This window comes from Rhineura floridana, chromosome 1, assembly GCF_030035675.1.
Source record: "Rhineura floridana isolate rRhiFlo1 chromosome 1, rRhiFlo1.hap2, whole genome shotgun sequence".
In the NCBI taxonomy this organism is placed as follows: domain Eukaryota; kingdom Metazoa; phylum Chordata; class Lepidosauria; order Squamata; family Rhineuridae; genus Rhineura; species Rhineura floridana.
The window spans coordinates 296,510,917-296,531,606 of record NC_084480.1 but is presented as its reverse complement, the minus strand read 5'-3'; the positions used below and the strand labels follow the sequence as shown (position 1 = coordinate 296,531,606).

At 43.8% G+C, this 20,690-nt stretch overlaps 1 protein-coding gene across 3 annotated transcripts in view; it reads left to right on the top strand.

Moving 5' to 3' along the window:
• Positions 1-13,313: 13,313 nt before the first annotated feature.
• CSMD3 (CUB and Sushi multiple domains 3) overlaps positions 13,314-20,690 on the top strand; it is a 1,044,618-nt gene continuing 1,037,241 nt past the window's right edge. For all 3 annotated transcript variants that reach the window (XM_061605340.1, XM_061605331.1, XM_061605321.1), the window contains exon 1: positions 13,314-13,386. In XM_061605340.1, the coding sequence (XP_061461324.1) occupies positions 13,320-13,386 (67 nt within the window). In that variant the 5' untranslated portion in view covers positions 13,314-13,319. The remainder of the gene's footprint in view (positions 13,387-20,690) is intronic.

Genomic DNA, 20,690 nt, shown 5'->3' with positions numbered 1-20,690 from the left:
TGTGTGAGTTTCTGCAAGACCTGCTCCCTGCATTTCTGGCTGATTTCCACCTGGCCTGGAAGGGCGGGGCCCTGTCTCTCTCCAGCTACAAAAGCAGCAACTGCTGAAGGGGCTAGAGACCATCTACCTGTGTGAGTTTCTGCAAGACTGCTCCCTGCATTTCTGGCTAATTTCCACCTGGCCTGGAAGGGTGGGGCCCTGTCTCTCTCCAGCTACAAAAGCAGCAACTGCTGAAGGGGCCAGAGACCATCTACCTGTGTGAGTTTCTGCAAGACCTGCTCCCTGCATTTCTGGCTGATTTCCACCTGGCCTGGAAGGGCGGGGCCCTGTCTCTCTCCAGCTACAAAAGCAGCAACTGCTGAAGGGGCTAGAGACCATCTACCTGTGTGAGTTTCTGCAAGACTGCTCCCTGCATTTCTGGCTAATTTCCACCTGGCCTGGAAGGGTGGGGCCCTGTCTCTCTCCAGCTACAAAAGCAGCAACTGCTGAAGGGGCCAGAGACCATCTACCTGTGTGAGTTTCTGCAAGACCTGCTCCCTGCATTTCTGGCTGATTTCCACCTGGCCTGGAGAGGTGGGGCCCTGTTCCTCTCCAGCTACAAAAGCGGTGACTGCTGAAGGGGCCAGAGACCATCTACCTGTGTGAGTTTCTGCAAGACCTGCTCCCTGCATTTCTGGCTAATTTCCACCTGGCCTGGAAGGGTGGGGCCCTGTCTCTCTCCAGCTACAAAAGCAGCAACTGCTGAAGGGGCCAGAGACCATCTACCTGTGTGAGTTTCTGCAAGACCTGCTCCCTGCATTTCTGGCTGATTTCCACCTGGCCTGGAAGTGTGGGGCCCTGTCTCTCTCCAGCTACAAAAGCAGCAACTGCTGAAGGGGCCAGAGACCGTGTGTGTGTGTGTGTATGTGCGCGTGAACCTGCTGCTCGGGATGTCTATAGACTGCTGGGGTTAGTTGTTTTTTAGTTGTTTTTGGGGTCAAGATTTAATTTTGGAGATTCATTTTTGCTGTTATTTGGACTACAGCATATTTTTGTTAGACACTGTTGTGAAGTGTGTGGGGATTGCTTAATTGTATATTTATTGAGATGTTTTCATTAGTTTGTTTATTATTATTGTTTGGCTACTTATATACTGTGTATATTTATATTTCTTTGTTGTATTATTTCTCTGTTGTACACCGCCCAGAGAGCTATGCTAGGCGGGCGGTATAGAAATTTAACAAATAAATTTAACAAATAAATAAATAAATAAATCATATCTCCCCACAGTCTTCACTTCTCCAAGCTAAACATGCCTAGTTCTTTCCGTCTGTCCTCAGAGGACTGTGTTTCCCTTAGCATCTCCAGTTGTACTATCCCATGTTGCAGGGCCAGGGAAGACCCAACATGAGAGCCAGAGAATGAGGGAGTGACACAAATGTTCCATGTGTTAAAAGCATGCGTGGAGTGGGGTCACATGGCCGCATGGTAACCCCACCCACCATTACACTTTGCCACCATGTTCCTGCAACATCCATTCTCTGCACAAGGAGGGGCCCAGCCCAGGCAGGAGCTCTGCTAATGTACACCTCTTGTCTGTGCAGATGTTGGCAGAGCATAGCAGCAGCACATAGTAGCACTGGGCAGGGCTACACCAGGTAAGCTGGTCTCTTTCTCTGCATGTTCTTTCAACATGTCGAAGGGGGTGCATGAACTCTCCTGCAGCTGATGTACCTTCTTCATCCCAAGGGCCACATTCCCTTCTTGTAGGCGACCTTCCAGGGCCATGTGCCAGTGGTGGGCAGGGCCAGAGGCAAAAGCTGGCAGACCAACCAACTTGATTTTTACCTTTGTACAGAAGCCTACTTTCTACTTGGGCGCACACACACAAAACATCCTCTGTTCTCTTCCAGAGAAGGAAGAACCATGATCAGAGTTCAAAGACACCCAAAGAGGGTGCAAGCAGGGCTGGTATGGAGTGTGGCTGTGGGGGAAGCATGGACTTGGGAGAGTCTCAAGGGCCTGAGATTCCCATCCCTGCCCTAGAGTGACTGCCAGTCAGAATATGCATTACCGGGTAAGATGAATCAAATGCATTATCATTATCAATCAAGCAATTAATTAATTAAATTTCTATCCTGCCCTTCCTCCCAGAAGGAGCCCAGGGTAGCAAACAAGGGACAAAACTCTAAACACATCTTTAAAACAATATAGCAGAAGGAAGTGGCATATGTTCATTGTGTCGGCTGTTCTAACTTAAAGGTCTGGTTTCAAGGTTTGGGAACAGATCTGTATTTTTAAACCCTTCTACAAAAGCTAGACTAAAACACATACCTGCAAAAACAAAAAAACACTGGGTGGTATTCAACACTAGTCCTACTCAGAGTAGGCCTGTTGAAGGTAATGGATATGACTACCTTAGGTTCATTAATTTCAGTAGGTCTGCTCTGAGTAGGACTTAGATGAATACAACGCCCTATAATTTTGGGTGCAGCAATGTTATCCGTTGGGATTTCTCTTTCTGCCCATTTGAAAGGATCTATCTGTACACACACAAAAAGTCATGCCATTAACCAGAAAAGAAGTCGCACATTATGCAATAAACTTGTTTGCCACAACAGGAAATTGCAGTCAGTCCTAGCTCTCTATAATGAATGCACCTAAGTGACAAGAGGTGTTTTCAGGCAGCTGCTGCTTGTCACTATATTTTAGGTATACAACTTTTGTAATGTGCAAATGGGGCTCTACAAGGAAACCAAAGGGCTTTTGAAAAGGGTAATTTCTCATAGATATTTTGTATCTCTACAGAGCATGCAGCTATTTATTTCCTTACAGCATTCTCCCAAGGCATGAGAAGTGCCTAGGGTTGAGCAGATGAAAAAGCCCTTATACTGTTGCTGATGTTGTGATTTGTTGGTTTTGTACTAGGGTTGCCAGGTTCTTGGCCTGAGACTGATCCTGTATCTTTAGGAGAAGAGAAAGTCAGCCAAGTGCAGGTGTTCTTGCAACTCTGTAATGGGAAAAACCACAAGGTGGAATTCTCTCTCCCCCCTCCACAACTTTTAAAGATACAGAAGACCTCTTGGTTGCCAGACCCGGCCTCCAAGAGGTCTTCTGTATCTTTAAAAGTTGCGCAGGGGGAAGGGAGAATTCCACCTTGTGGTTTTTCCCATTACAGAGTTGCAAGAACACCTGCACTTGGCTGACCTTCTCTTCTCCTAAAGATACAGGGTCAGTCTCAGGCCATGGACCTGGCAACCCTATTTTGTACGCATGAAGAACATTGAGATGCAAGTGCTCAGGACAGCGCAATAGCAGTGGACAAGGCCAGCCATGTCTGAACCAAACAAACACACCCCAGGTGTCTTTTGTTCCCTGCTTGTAGCTGTTTAAAATGTAGCCTTTTCTAGCTCTCTGCATTTGCCAATATAAACACTTGAAGCTGCTTACACTGTGTGAGACCATTGACCCATGTCACATAGTACCGTTTGCTGCCGCTGGTGAGAGCTAATCATGTTCTTTCCATCCCATCCCCCCCCCCAAGATCTGTTGCCTGGTGATGCTGTTTGGCAGAAGGATCTAACTTGGAACCTTCTCCTTGACAAGCCTTTCCCAACCTGATGCCCTCCTAGGGCACTGGGCTACAACTTCCATCAGTCCCAGCAAACATAGACAGCAGCTAGTGAAGATTGGAGGGCACCAGGTTAGAGAAGGCTGTTCTATGCTCTGCTCCTCCTAGTAGCTCTGAATCAGCTCCCAATTTATGTTGGCCTATGCTCAAGGTTATCCCCGCCCCCCATTTCAGACCGAGAAACTGCATTTACCCTGATCTAAACTCAGGGCAGTTTACAAAACTCAGTTTGATCATCCAAGCTTCAGAGCACAGAGTGCATCTTTAATAGTTTCCCCCCCTAATATCTCCAAGTGATTTTCCACAGATGGTGCAGTATAACTTTCATCATAATATCCCAATATGAAGGTGACAAAGACATTGGTAATTATGAGAATGTAAAGTATTAATAGTGAATCAATAAAAAAGGGCAGGTGTTTGTTGCCAAGAATAAATGGATTCAACAGTTTTCTGGTGGACAAGCAGAAGTAGATTGTGATCCAATAGACAGACAGACAGACGACCAGACAGACAGACAGACAGACACACGCACGCACACGCATGCACACACACACACACACACACCAAACAACTATCTTCCAATTTGCTTGCAAACACCTCACAGCAAATTTACATTCCACTCCTAAGCACGTTTACTCAGAAGTTTTACTTGAAAGTTTGTTCATTTGAAACAATTAGTGTGACTCCTAAGCATGTTTACTCAGAAGTCACACTAATTGTGTCAAATGAACAAATTTTCAAGTATTGTTATATATCTTATTTATTTACTGTACTTTTATTCCACTTTCCATACAATTATTGCCTCCTCAAAGAGGCTCACATCAATTTAAAAATTAAAAGAGAGAGAGAGGACCTGCCATCAGGTTCACAAACCAATGAGACAAACCACATGAAGAAAGACCACAAATGTAAAAAGGGAGATTAGTTCTTTGAGGCCAGAACAAAGTCCTGAACTGTAATAATTTCTATCCAGTTTGCTCCAGGCTAATCTTCCCTTGCCGGTGGACTTGCTTGAATAGCAGTTGGTGGCTCTTGGGCCGATGGAAGGGGCTGGGGTGTCCTTACCCCTTTGCTTCTGTAGTCCCAAGGCAACAAACACTGGAACAGAGTCTTCTTCCTGGCAGGGAGTAAGAAGGAAGCTCCCTGCAGCTGCTCCTTCTTTGGCCAATGGATGAGGCCAGGCTGGTCTCTCCTTTGCCATAAAGTTCTTCCTGGGAAGCAAAGGGAGTAGCCTCCTGGTGGCCCTTAGTCTGCTTACCAATGGAAGAGGCCAGAGGATACTGACCTTGAGTTTTGCAATTGGTGGAGCATGATAACCTCAAAGTAAAGAATCAACCTAATACAAAATGGCTCTCCTATTAAAGTTCACAAATAGGCATTTTGGAGTCAATTCACACATGAGAGCACAGGGCCCTTACATGTGATGGAGTGTGCACATGTATGAACACTAAGCTTCCAACATAACGTGATGAGGACCATATGCATAGATAGGAATAAAGGAATCTGCCTTATACCAAATCAGACCATTGGTTCATCTAGCTCAGTGTTGTCTATACTAATTGGCAGTGACTCTCCAAAGTTTCAGGCAGGGGATCCTCCTAAACCTACTTGGATTGAACCTGGGACCTTCTGAATGAAAAGCAGATGATCTGCCAATGAGCTATGGCCCTTCCCTTCTGTGCAAGCTTTCCTCCTCCAAGGGAAAGGTAATGAGAATGTAGATGTCTACAGCTGTAGATGTCTTGTAAGTTTGTTGCAGATGTGTTCATAAGGTTTCATTCTAATAAGTCTATGGACACCCAGGTAATGTAAATCCTGCTATTAGAGATGAGGAAGAAATAAGATTCAGTTCACATTTAATGCTGAATCTTATCAAATTCACAAAACAAAATGAGAACCACAACACAGCCATCTTTCAAAAATTGCACTTACCGAATTTTGCAATGCAGTTCTCCAGCCAAAGAATGTTTGCAAAAATGCATATATTAGGGGAAAGTATGCATTAAAATGATTATATTAGTGGAAATAACATACCAAAAAGAATTATATTAGGAGAAATTGCTTGCAAAATGTGTACATTAGTCAAAACTGCATTCAAGAATGTATTCATCAGGCCAAATTCACTCTAAAATGCTGAAGAAATCTCATGAGGGTTTTATTTTTTTTAAAAAAATGTAGATTGCTGCAGATATGTGGAGAACTGAATATATGGTTGGAAAAATGAGAAACTGAGAGACCTAAAACTGAGTTTCTTCTGTTCCTACCTGCAATTATGTCTTCCTTCTGGTGAGTATGCAATTCTTGGTTGAAAATGATTGTTGAATTTGGACTTAGGATGATTTTTAATGTGCAGAAAATACAAACATATAAAACAGTATGAGGTTCTTTTTCATATCTCTCAATGTAGGGACCTTAAGAATGGAGACTGAAGCCCTCTAAATGCTGAACAATCTTAACCAAACATCTTGAAAAAGAACATCACTCTTTTTATAAAACTGCCATTATTTATTTATTTCTAAAATTTATATACTACTTAACTACAATCCTCTCTAACCCGTGTAGTGTGGGCATGTGTGGTGTGAACAAGCTTGAGATTATCAGTGGAAAAGCCATGACTTCATAACAGATTAGAAGCTTGTCCCTGGGACTTTAAGGAGACTAAGGATTTTATGCCAAGAAGAATCAAACCATAATTCCTTCTATTTTTCATGGACAAGGGTGCGTGCAGTGGCTTATGCAGACAAGACAAGAGTGTGTCAGTAGCCTTGGGAACCCCAATATTTCAGAAGTAAGGAAATAAAGGCTTAGAGGGAAAAGCCTTAAAGGAGATATCTCTGAGGACTAAATATGTTTAGGAACCTGGTAACTGGAGGGGGGCAGAAAACTGGGAGTGGGGGATGACATCCTGAACAGGAGCACTCCACACTGCAACATTTTATTGCATGTTCTACTTGTATTTTCTAAAAACATTTGTTTCCTACAGAGCACAATATAGGTTAAGGCACACTAAGGTGTTCCTGTGTCTGTTCAGTAGATGTTGACATGGAGTTTAGAAGACCATTAGACATGGTTGAAGGCACATCTAGAAGCTCAGCAAAATGTTTTGAAAATCTCAGATTCAGATCAGATAACCAGGGATTTGCTGGTAATTAAAGATAGAACATAGAACGGAACATTCTAAAGATTTTTATGTCGGCCTAATCCACAGGGATTTCCCCCCCCCATTTCCCATCTTCCTCCGTGATCTCAATTTGTCTTGAAACACACACACACACACACACACTGTGGTTCCATTAAAATATGCAAATCAGTTGTTAGTTCTGTCTCTCCCAAGAAGAGACTGTATCCCAAAAAATCCATGGTGTGGGCAGAAGACCATACCCCACCAATGACCCTTGGGATAACAAGGTCCTTGCTGGGGAGGTGACATATACCCATCCTAGTCTTTCCTAGGGATCCATGCTCTTTTTTAACTACTCTCCCCCCATTGTACACCCCCCCAAATAGTAAACTCTGCCCTTGTGGGAGAACTGCTGCAGCTATCATTGTGAAATTTTGCAGGCTTCATCCCCACAGGAGGGGTGGCCATGCCTGCATACAATTCTGGCAGAAAATGAAAAGCTGAAGATTTTCCTTTGTTTTTTTATAAATCAAACTTTAAAAGTGCTCTGGATGTATCTGCCTACCATTTGGCAGGTTTAATCCACTCCAAAGGGGTTGCTAAATCTGCAAATTTCATTTGCTTCTCTGAAAAGGAAAAAAGACATTATAGCCATTTTTAGATTCCCCATTATAGAATGAGGAGAAAACAGATATTCATTTTTATCGATCTAATGTGACCCTGAATGACAACTCAAATTGGAAAGACAGAGTGGCTCCAAAACAGATTGGTTTGGTTCCAGAAGCTACAGATAGAGATACAAGTCTAATCTTAAAGCCAGTGCACAACCCTAGTAAACGGTCCTAGTGAAATTTGTGAAGTATCTCTTTGCATAACTATAGTGTTGGCTGAATACAGGTGACTGGTTGCCACAGGAGCTAATGACTGGGAGGGGAGAGGAAGGGGCCATAGCTTCCCAATGCATTTTGGCTTTTGTTCAAATCCCTCCCTGCCTCTTCTTCTCTGCTCCAAGCAGTGATTTTCACTCCTCCTTCTCAATCCAAGCCTAGTCCCACTCACTGCATCGAGGATCTGAAGGGTTGATTTCAGATATTCAGGCTGAGAGCAGAGCAGGTGAATTTTAATTCCAAAATTATATTAATTGATGGTGTGTGTGTGTGCATAACGGTTTGAGCTTGGAACAAAACTGCATTTTCCTCACCATTTGAAATTGTACATACTTTACAAGCATTGACTGATAGATCATGTTGCCTGAGGACAAACAAGGCAGGCAGCGGGCAGCTAATCACAGTGGAGGAGGACCAAACTTAGGTGGTCAAAGCAACAATAGAGTCGGAAGTATTATCCCCATGGAAATGCATACGAACAAGCACACAATCTCAAATTTTGTGCATACATATGCAGAATTATTTACAAATTGTTGCGTACAATTGTGTGGCTTTTCCAAAACCAAGGCTAAATGTAGCTTCAACAGAAGTGGGCAGATAAATGTAAGAGGTGATCCAACATGAGACAAAGCTCAAGAATATCAGAATCTGCACATCCATATCAAAATCTATTGAAACTGGATTCCTAGCCTAATTCTTCTGGTGGTTAGGGACACTTGGAAGTATGTTGTATGTGCCCCTTTCTGATTACGTGGGAACAAGAATCTGTTGTACATTATTGACATTGCTTGGGGCAGGGAGGCCTTTGACATTACTTAATGTGATGCAGAGTGTTGATGAGTCTTCTAATTGCTTGCAGCAGGAGAATGAGCTTTCAAATTGGAAGTCGGTCAAGGACTTTGCTTCTGCCAATGCAACCATTACATGGAAGCTTCTCATCTTGGAAAATCAGCCCTGCCTTGCCGTCAGGTTTTAGTTCAAAGCAAACTTGTACAAAGAAAGCTGCCTTACAATGAGTCAGACCATTGGTTCATCTAGCTCAGTATTGTCTATACTGATTGGCAGCAGCTCTCCAGAGTTTCAGGCAGAAGTCTACTCCCAGCCCTACCTGGAGATAGAAGCTGGGACCTTCTGCATGCAAAGCTGATGCCCTACTCCTGAGCTAAGCCCTTCCCCCTCCTGCTGATGCATTTCATGTTGTCTACCAGCACAGAAATGAGATTGCCACCCTCGTGAGTCATCAGAACCACTCAGCCAGCAACTGAGCCGGCCTAGCCCACTCCGGGATGATGGGGAGACTTGAAAGGTGTACAGAATAAAGCAGCACAGTCACTGAGAGAGCTCATCATCACACCTCTTCATTTTCTTTTGCTGTCCTTAGTAATCACAACTCTGACAAGTTGGGTTTTTAAGTAGCTGTCCATTTGCCATCTACACCCTCTCTAAAAACTCTTGAGAGTATTTAATCATGGCTATTGACTTAATGGCCCTTGCCAAGTCGTTTTCATCCTTGACCTGTACCCAGGGGATCAATAGGCAGACAATACATCTGCCAAGTATTGTTGAAAGGTGGCTTATGCCAGAATTTGCACCCCAAATCTCATGAACAAAAGTTTCTGGGAAAAAGCAAGAATCATGGGAATGTTCAATGTCTAATGATGGATATATTCAAGGTTAAACTGGGGAAAAAATCAAGAATATTTCTTGCGCTTATTTTCTTACAATCAGCAGGAAAATCTGTGCTCTTGAGAAATGTATGTGTGTGTATATGTGTCCTTGTTTCTTAAATAAAAAGAATACAAATACAAATAATGGGCACCTAGATATAGTAGCTTTCTGACATCATATATACTACATAAATCAAACAATTCCAAAATGTTACTGCTGCAGTGGTTGTCCATACAAGATATAAAGAACTTCTACAATTCCTGATTACACATAATAAGTCCAGGTGCAGAGGATGGATCAAGGTTGTAGAATGACACTACCAACCACATCACTATTGTGTAGTCCTGGCCTGGCTAACACTGTCACCCACAAACAAAGGGCCTGTTCCCACAATTCGTAGCAAAAGCTGTAACCGCGTTCATCTAAATCTCCCCATACACATTTAAAATGTTATTTCATTTACAGTATATGTAAGTCTCCCACCAGGCAATGACCATACCCAGACCTGCTTAGCAGCAACAAGTTGATTGTCTCATGGGACTTTTCCAGGCACAGCATGTACTCTACCCATGACTTATAGCCCTTCCCCTCCTTCTCCTCCTGCAACTGTTTGTAAAGTGAAGAAGTATATTTTTTTCTGCTGGGGATCCAGTATTACCAGTGTTATTCCACTAGGGATCAAAGGGCACAGTCCCTTTTCGGGACTTGTACAGCCCTGGGAAATTTACAAATTACCTGCTGGCAAATATTTGCCCCCAGACATGGATGTGACAGGATCATCACCTTTTTGAGCAGCCCTGCTCTTGTTCTGTCCCTTTGACAGCAGCCTGACATGCAGAAATTCAGCAGAGATGTTTCTTGTCTGTTTCCCAGCACTTAATTTCACTCCAATAAAAGCTTTGCCTCTTAAATTGGCTGTGTGTCTGGCTGCTGTTGAGATCATCATCATCATCAGTTCAATTTCTTACCCCCCCCCTTCACCATAAGGTCCCAAAGTGAACTACAACAATTTAAAATTCAGTATTCAAAACAGTTTAAAACAAATTTCAGTCACAGGTCTAGGGTGGATCCTGAAAACATATATTGCAGAAACACCCTGCTGGTTCCAAGGCCCATTTAGTCCAGTATTCTGTTCTCACAGTGTCCAATCAGATGCTTCACTGTAGAGTTTTTGGTGAGTGCTGAAGACACACCTCTTAAACCCGGCCTTTGACACTTGAGGTGTATGTTTTGTTGTAACCCACCCTGGAACCTACTGGTGAAGGGCAGGTAAAACAAATAAACAAACAAACAAACAACAACAATGCAACCAGTTCTCTTTCCACTTTAATCCCAGCAACTTGTATTTCTCTTAAGAATATAAGAACAGCCTGCTGGATCAGGCCAGTGGCCCATCTAGTCCAGCATCCTACTCTCATAGTGGCCAACAAGATACCTATTGGAAGGACTTCAGCGCAGAAGCACTCTCCACTCCTGCAGTTTCCAGCAACTGGTACTCACAGGCATGCTGCTTCCGACAGTGGAGGCAGAACATAGCCATCATGGCTAGTAGCCATTGATAGCCTTATTCTCCATGACTTGTTCTAATCCTCTTTTAAAGCCATCCAAGTTGGTGGCCACCATTGCCTTCTATCCTGTGGGAGTGAATTTAATGGTGTTTTCAATGGCTACTAGCCACGATGGCTACATTCTACCTCCACCGTTGGAGGCACTCTTGACCATCCTGGCTAGTAGCCATTGATAATGCCATTAAAGACATAGGAGCAGGCCCGGAAAGAAAGCTAACTAACCCCGATAGATTGTAACTCACCCCCAGCCCTTGGAATGGTAGAAAGAAAAATCTGATTATAAGCATCCATGTCCACAGAGGATTATCCTCAACCCTCCATCTTAGACATTCATTTTCAGTCATAGCACACACTTGCAGGGAAGTGCTGGAACACTGGTTTCTAACACCCTCTCTCACCCAGTTTATTTTCATAGTGGAATACTGGATCTCCCCGAACACAAGCATTTCCCTCATACCTACGTCAGGCAGACTACTATACAAAACATTGCACACCAAAATAGACTTCAACTATGTGCTCCCAAGCACACAAACGCAGCAGTAGTTGACAATTAGCAGAACACTCAGCAAACTTCAGAGACAACACTGCAATCTCTCTCAGGTACAGCTTCCTGTTGTCTTGCAGACTATCAATTTCATCGCTCATCACACCAGTCAGGGAGGGAGCAAGTGCCACAAGCCAGTGCTCCTGGATGTTCGCAAAGGATCTCTCATCTGCCTCCGCCCTCTGGCAATCACTTTTCACTAATTATGCTGTCTGAGAGAACTTGCATCAAACTAGATTTTGGTCATTTCAAATAACAGCAGCAAAAATGTAGCTTTCTCTGTAGCGCGGATAGTGACGCGTCGCCCGCGCCCGCGCCCACGCTCCGTCCCAATCCCCGGCCGTACAAATGATAGAAAGAAACCAGCGGTTCTTTGTCGACCGGTAGATGGCGTAAGTGCTCTTTCCTTGCCTCACCTTAACCCTTTCGGGATGAGCTAGTCAGCTGCTTTGCATTTGTGAGTGCTCTCGCTACCCCACCCCGGCCCTTTCCGAAAAGATCTCCCTTCTCCTTCTTCCTTCAATGTACATCTTTTGTTGGCCACCTGCAAAATTAAGTCTAACGTTCTTAGGATCTAGCCTTGTGACAGGCCGAGCAAAGTGGCGTGGGGAAAGCAAAGGGAAAAATGAGGGAGAGGAAAGCAAAAGCACCCTAATGAAAAGGGCAACCCAGGGGCTCGCGGCTGGCTGCCTGGCTTTATTTATTTGTGCGCTGCAGAAGTCGGACTGCCCCGATTGCCCAACGCGCCCGCCTGCGCCTGCGAGAGGGTTCCCCCGCGTCTTAAAACCCACCCCGACGCCGGGACGCTGGTCTACAGGAGGAATCGTGTGAACTCCAAAAAGCAACACATGGGCTTGTGAAATTAGAGAGGGAGAAAAGGTGTCTACCGGAGCGCGCGCGCGCCCGTGTGGCTGCCCTTGGCGCAGATGCGCGCGGGGAGCTCACACTAGGCTCAGGCGCTTCTATGAGGCTGGGATCCTTTCTTCAAAGCCGCGGCGGCGGCGGCGGCTTCCTCCTCCTTCTCCTCCTCTCTTCCTCGCCGTCCACCGACTGATGAGATGAAGAACCTGCGGAAGGAGCTCAAAGCTGCTTCTCTCTTCGGGGCCACCGTGGTGTTTCTTTCTTAAAAAGCAAAGGAGTCTTTCGAAAGGCCAGCTTTTCCTAAGCAAAAACAAAGCGACAACAAACACGTCAACAAACACGCCAACAAGCATTCTCCCTCCAAAACAATCGATCTTTTGAGAAGGGGAGGTGGGGGGGGAGAGAGAGAGAAAGGAACAGCGCCTCGATAGCCGAGCGGCTGTGCAGAGTTTGATGCTGGAGCCCACGCGTCTGGTCAGTTTCGAGGCGCGTCTGGTCAGTTTCGAAGCGACGCTCCTGAGATTATATATTTTCCCGTCATCATCATCATCATCATTATTCCCTTATTTTATTTTTTGATATATATTTTTTCGGGAGGAAACAAGACGGTCAAGGCAGCCTCGGGCTGGCTGGCTAGCTGGAGGCAGGAGAGAAGCGACCCGCTTCCCGCGAGCTTGCTGGAGCTGAGAGCCTCGCTGCCCCCGTTGGAGAGATGGTTGAGTCCTCGTCAAGGTTGCTGTGGTATCCCAGAAACACTGTTCACTCGGAGCTGTGACCGCGCAGCATCAACACACACACGCACGCAGCTCCGCGCAAACTCCTCCACTGCGCCTCGGAGGAGGAGGGGGGGCGCGACGAAGGCAAGCAGGCAGGCGGGCAGATCCGGATCGGGGCTGGGGGGCAGGGCAAGCTCGCGTCGCTCTTGCCGGGAAAGAAGATGCAAAGGATCTGCTGCTACTGCAAAGGGGCCACCTGGCCGAGGAGAGCCGCCGCCGCCGATTTGGTGCGAAGGGGATGTAGGAAATGCAGCCGCCCGGACTTGGGTACCTTGGGCAAGATAATGGGGATTAAAAGTGGATTTACCTTGGGGAACCTCATCTTTTTCTGGATGCTCTCCTGCGTGAAAGGTAAGGGCAAAAGAGGGGGGAAGGAGGGTGCTCCCTTTCCCCCCACTGCCACCATCACCCCCGAGAAGGGAGGGGGTGTCAATAAATATATAAATAATCGTGGCGGGGGGTGAGAGAAGAGAGAACTGTGTTTTGTCAAGAAGGAGGTGTATGTGCGGTTATAGCTTTGTCCTTTCTCAAGGTTTCCCCACGATGGAGCTCCTTACGAGTCTGGTTTCTTGCTAGGGGGGTGATGTTGCTGCTTGGCAAAATAAATGATCGTCGGAGAAAGAGAAGGGAGGGGGTTGGGGTGCTTTTTGTTTTTTAAATCCAGGCTTCCTCATCTGCGATAGGAAATGCAATTTGCTTGCCAAGGCTGGCGTTCAATGCAGTGACTGAAACTGGTGCCCAATAAATATTCTTGCAGTATGCTCAATCAGAGACGTGAGTTGGGTCCTACAGCCTCTTAAACAAGTGGATATTCCGACAGAATTACAGCTGGAGGATTCCCCCCCCCTTTATTTCTTCTTTTTGCCTTATGGCTGTTTAAAAAAAAAGAAGGGGGAAAGAAATGTACAGGGTGCAGGAGATGACTTCAGATTCTTGCTTTTTTTAAAAAAAATGTAGTTTTCTTCTAGGCAAACATGCAGATTTTGGCTAAGAAACACACACACAAATGTGTATCGATTTGCTTTGAATGAGAGTCTTTTCTTTCCTTGAATGCCAACAAACGTCCGTTTCACAATGAAAGTTGTGAGAGCTGTGGGGAAGCACAAGCACTTTAACCAACCAAGATTGGAGCTCGAAAACTGAGGTGTATGAGGTTTTGAAGCACTCAGCTGTATTTTTTTTTTAAAAAAAAAATTTAAATCATCTCTGTAGGCATGATCTGTCTAAGATCTAGCCCGCACCCTATTTGGTGTTAATGAATGGAGGTGGACTGCAGGAGGTTCTTGGAGTAAGCTTTTGGGAGAACAGAACCGTGGCTTGGCGTGAGAAGGGAGAATGACATCTCATAAATTAGGCAAGGATGGATGGATGGGTAGTTTGAAGAGAGGCATGCTTTCAAATTGGGGCATCCTGATATAACCATTACATGGCTGGAGGCAGATAGTGTATCTCTTCTTAACAAATGCATGCAAATAAAACGCTCACCGTCCCCCCCTCCCCTTTTCCAATATCTACTGAGAGAGGGGGAGGAGGCTCCTTGGAGTTTGAAGAATCTCGAGTTTGGAGGCTTCCAATCCCACTGGACAGTTTGGCTTGTTCAAAGAAGCTTGCTTTTTTCTCTTCTCTCTCTCTCTCCCCGCCCCGAAATTGAGCTGAGTCTTTTTTATGAAACACTTGATTGTCTTGATTCGCAGCTGGTTCAGTCCCTATTTGCATGGAGGGAGGGGTGAAAGGGAGGAAGGACCAGGATCATTCAGGGTTGCCTAGGGCTGCTTATGCTGGGGGGTAAGGGATTTACCTCATCCCTGCTCCAACCCAGGCTGGGGAAGGGACATGCCTGGAATTTTAATGCACCTTCTAATTACAGAAAGCTTGTCCGGGTTTGTGGCCATTGACGCAATCAGTTCCCTCCACCATCCTTTGCCCATTTTTTTCCCAGAGAAATGATTCAGTGGAGAGATCCAAGGGCCATTTATTTAGAGACGGACGGCTGTTGATTTTGTGTGTGTGCATGCATGTAGGTGTGCTAGGCTGATTTAAAAACCTAATTAATAAACATTCTCCTATCTCTTTTGCTCTGTCTCCCAATTCCCTGCGCGTGACTTGCTTGCTTGAATAATACACAACAGAGCTACACAATCAGTGTGTGATCTTTTGGAGGAAAAGCACAAGCTGTGGCTTCAGAGGAGGGATATTCTGTTTAAATGGATGACACCAGAGCTGCTGGGGGGGGGGGCACACAGAGGGAACCTGCCTTGGAGTCATGGGTCACATGGAGGCAGTATCCTACAGATATGAATGGCCCAGGCGATTTTTCTGGTCTTTGCTAAGACACATACAGACCAGTGCCACATCACTATAGAGTGTGATGGTTGCCGAGCCGTTTCCAGGAACTTGTTGAACCAAAGTGACACCTTTGGGAGAAGGTGGGAAAGTGCCACTGGATGCCTCACCTGTTCAGTGAACAAAGCAGAGCTGGTTTCCACATGCATAGTCATCACATGATGACTGTCACATCAAGGGATGACTTGCACGTTTGAATAAGACATCGCCGATCCTGGACCACAGACAGAACTTTTGCATTGCCTTTTTTTTTTTTTTCAATAATTTTTATTCAGATTTTCATAAAACATACAAGACAAAATCATAAAACATTCAAAGACAAAAAACAAAATCAAAAATAGTTAAACAAAAAGAAAAAAAGAAAAAAAAAACAAAAATAAAAAATAAAGAGTAAAATATTGACTTCCCATTTGTCAAAGATCAAATCAGTTATAAGTCTATAATATATAACAATCCTGTCTCTTAAGTCATATTATAAAATCACTTTCCTCCAGTAGTTATCTTACTTAATCATCAAATCTCATAAACATTACTTTATTCTTTCCACAAAAAGTCAAAGAGAGGTTTCAATTCTTTAAGAAATATATCTATCAATTTTTTTTTCCAGATAAGCATATCGATTAATCCATCTCATTACTAATTATGATAATCTTATTGTCATAACCATAGTCAAAATAAACATTTCAATTAATCCATCACATCAGAATCTGTTAGGTTCAGTAATTTCAGTAGCCATTGTTCTATTATCCCTATTAGTTCCATTTTCCATCTTCCATCTTCAGTAGTCTTGTTAAGTCCAGTAATTTCAGTATCCAATCTTCCATTATCAGTATTCCATAATAATCTTGCTGTCAAAGCCATAGTCATATAGTAAGAGTCTGATGGGAATTACCTCTATCCCAAATATTTTCTTGCCATCCATTCTGAATAGGTTGCTGAAATACTGCTGTAAAATCATATCTCTGTTCTTTTTTTCAAAATACACTGGGTCATCTCTTGAAAGTTTTTCCATTGTCACATGGCTGCAGTTAATTCCATAGATTTTCTCTATATTGGGCTCCATCACATCATTCCAGTCCAGAAGATTATCCATGCCATTGATAACTTTATCTCTAGAATCTTCATTAATTTCTTCAGAGATAACATTGAGTTCCAAACAATAGATTTTATTTCTAAAGTCCATAGACTCCAAGTCTTGTTCCTGTTCCACGTTTGTTCCAATCTCCGGGATCTCCTCTCTCACAGGGACCCCTGTTCCAGTCTCCAGGGTCTCCTCTCTCACAGGGACCCCTGTTCCAGTCTCCAGGGTCTCCTCTCTCACAAGGACCCCTATGTCTTTAATCTCCTGTGTCTCCAAACAATAAATTTTGTTTCTAAAGTCCATAGACTCCAAATCTTTTTCCTGTTCCACGTTTGTTCCAATCTCCGGGGTCTCCTCTCTCACAGGGACCCCTTCCAGGGTCACCTCTCTCACAGGGACCCCTATATCTTTAATCTCCTGCTTCATTTTACTCAATTCAATTTTCAGCTCCTTACAACCCTGTCGCAGGTTTTGTTTCGTTATCTCAATCTCATCCATTATTTTCTGAAACATAGTTATTTCCAGCTTCTCAGCCACTTTCTTAATTGCCATTTTAAAAGAAAAATATAGGAAAACCACTTCTTATTTCAGCAACAATTGGGTTAATACTCCAAACTTGGTGACATCACAGTATAAACAGAGCAGACAGCCTTATCTCTCCATGCTTAAGTAAACAAAATGCAGTTCCCAGGATCGAAACAATTAATGGCGGTCGTCAGGAAACAGATTCGTCAAAATAAAATAGACCAAAAAGAGAGTAGTCTCAGACAATATAATATTCTTCAAAATAAAAATCTGGAATAGAAATCCCTCTTCTGTGTATATCTTTAGAATGCAAATCCAGGACAGCTTTTTGCAACAAAAACAGAGATAAGCTATTAATTAGTGAGTAGCAGAGAGAAGTTATGGCTCCCCAGTGAGATGTCAAAAACCGATCAATCTGGCAAATCTCTTTTAAACAGCAACAATTTAAGTCAAGTAAAAGAAAAATGTAGAAAGAAGGGTGCTTGCCTGTTAGTGCGTTCTCTCTTAGAAGATAAGATGAACGTTCGCTTTTCCAGATAGAGCTTGTTGTTAAAAATCCGTCCCACCTTCGTCGGCTGGACCTCGTCCCATAAATTAATGAGATCTGGTCGTCCCAACAAAAATAGGCTTTGAGGTTAATCTCTTCGTTTCTCCCTACCCGGGAGAAGTTTAATCAGTCAAAAAAAGAAAAAATCTGACTGATATATCTGAATAAGCTTCTTTTGAGGCAGGAGCCCGTCTCAAAAGCAGGCACAGGCTAAGTCACCCTTCCCGGAAGTCTGAGAACTTTTGCATTGCCTGATGTCAAACATTGTCCTTTTTCAGTGGATTCATGTCACTTCAGACATGGGAAATTCTCAGACATCAAGGAATAAGCAATCAAATGGGGTGCATGAATGCATATAAACGAGTGTCCGTGTGCAGTCTAGGTGGAGTCCTTTGAGGGATTTTGCCAGCTCAAAGGAGATGTGGGAAGAAGGTTTTCAAAAATAGTCCAGAAAATGAAGAACAAAACAAAAGTGGAAGGAATTGTAATTTTTAATGGACAGGTGGTGCTGGGGGGAAGATTGTTCCTGGGATTAAACAGAGAGAGCTGAAACAAGGGGAACAATTGGTTGGTACATCCATTGAAAAGGACAAGAAGCAATGGGCTTAATCTACAGGAAGGCAGCTATTGCTGATGCTGCTAGTAGCAGCAGCACCAGCAGTGTGAACAGTGATGCAGCTAAATATTGGGGGGGGGGCTTTAGATGGCCTTGTGTATCACTTCAGTTTGTGAAGCACACCATTAGCATTTTTCTTCCTCCCCCCCCAGCCCACAGCATCCCATGCTTTACAACAGCTTCTGTATTCCTGACATGTTAGAACAAAGGGGGGGGACAGTTTTCCCACCCTGGTTTTTTTTTTAAAAAAAGGAATATTTTAGGCATGCACAGTTCTGCATTTTAAACTCACTTAAAGCATAGCACCATCATGACCAAAAGGATAAAATGCAGGTTGTTTCTGCTGCCCTGAATGCTAAACAAAAACACATTTACCTGGGAACAAGCACCATTTTGCGATAGAAAAGAATCATATATGTTTTAAAGTAACAATAATACAGTGAGCATCTGTAACCGTGTACATGCTCTGTTACCCGCTCCCTGACTACAAAATGTTTGTTTTAAAAAATAAGAAGAGGGGATGTTGTGGTGACCAGCATGAGCCTCATTGTGTCCCAGAATATCTATGCCAGGTGTTGATGCTGGGTGTTTGCTACTGCTTCCATCTTCTCCTGCTTTCTGAGTGGTAAGTGGGCCCTGAACCTCAGCCCTAAAGTCCAGCCTTAGCTGCACCACCGAATGTGGAATTTGTGCAGCCTAATCCTCAATATGTGTAATTTATTATTTATTTATTTATGACATTTATACCCTGCCTTTCTTTCCATAATAGAAACCCAAGGCTGCTTATATATGGTTCCCAGGCGGTCTCCCATCCAGCCACTGACCAGACCCGACCCTGCTTTGCTTCAGCAGGGTGCTGGCCTCATGTGCCTTCAGACCATAGTCTGGGACCATTCAGGTTTCATTCGGTTAAGTGGGTAGGGCTACACAGTAAGCAAGCATAGGATTCCAGTATTGTTTAGATTCATTTTACAAGAAGTATGAAGCAGAGCTCAGGGCTTCACAAATGAATGATGGCTAGGATACAGGCAGATGATAGTGTCAGGTGTTAACTGGTGGAAGGCAAGGCAAAGCTGTGTGAATGCAGAAAAGCTTTGTTAAACTAAATAAATGGATCTTGGGGAAAGGGGGGTATATATGGAGAAAAAATGGCTTGATCAGTGGAGGCAGAGATTGCCTTTGGTTAACCCAAAGGAAAATGTTCACTGATACCAATGGAAGATATAGACTTTCTTAGGAGTACTTTAGAAAAAGCTGGGATAAAGTTATTTTTGTCTTATGGCAGTGGATTGATAACTGATGGCATCTTATTCTCAGAGTTTATGAGTCAATCTGAAATACAGGCTGATTCTGCTTTGTTATCAATCTGCCATGGCTTCTCCAAACAAAGGATCTTGGGAACAGTTTGATAAAGATGGTGAGAATTCTCCCTTAGCGATTCCTAGCTTTCCAGTCTTCTTTCCTGTGATGCCCTCAGCAGAAAGGAGTAACTATTAAGCAAGTTTTAACTCTGGTGTATATTTGCCCTGTGACTTTTTGATTCCATCTACCATATCCCATCCAGACACTGCTTTAAAAATCACTAGTGCATGCTGTCTTTGGCTTCTATGGGAAATAGATTATATCCTGGAAGTTAGTTTGTAAGGGATGCTCTTACCATCACCTTCTGCTGGGTTTGTTGGGCTATCCATGGATGTCAACCATGGCTCTTTGAACATGTTGCCCCAATCTGTTGCAGCTGTGGTTGTCTTCCTTTCTTAGTGTCTGCTGTACAGTCCCTGTAATCAGAAAGGGACGACCTTTTAAAAGTTTGATTTATGTACTTATTATGCTAACAAGGTCTTCAGTTATAATCCCTCTCCTTCAGATAATGTAGGAGACTGGACATTTAAAATTAAAGGAGGTGGAGCAAAAATGACTTTAAAGCTTGTGTTTGATCAAGCAGTTATTTATTTTTCTCCATATTGCTTCTGCTTTCCTTCTACCTTGCTGGCCACTTCCATTATCCCACTGGAAGGGACCATAGCTTAGTGGCAGACCACATGATTTATCTGCAGAAGATTCCAGTAGGTCTCTGACATCTCCAGTTAAAAGTATATAAAGTACTAGTAGAAAGCTTCAGTTGAGATTTTGGGTTGCCACTGGTCTCCAGAAAGAATAGTGTTAGACGGGCCAATATTTTTGCTCAGTGTTCTTGGTTCAGAATAGGGCTGCATTGTGTGTTCACTCTGCAAAAAAAACCTGTTCTGGCTAGATACTAATAAAGCCTATATATAAGGGAGGGGAAACCTGTGGTCCTCCAGATGTTGTTTGACTCCAGTTCCCATCAGCTCTAGCTAGTGTAGCTAATGGTCAAGTGTAACAGGAGTTGCAGTGCAGTAATATTTGGAGGTCCACCACTTGCCCCTTATGTATATTCTTCCCACTAGAATCTTCCTCTTTCTGTTTGAACTGAAAGAAATGTATTTTCACCTGGTCTCTGCATCCCACAACCTGGACTGAAGAAAAAGACTTATCTCTATACTGTAGGCTAAAACTGGCTT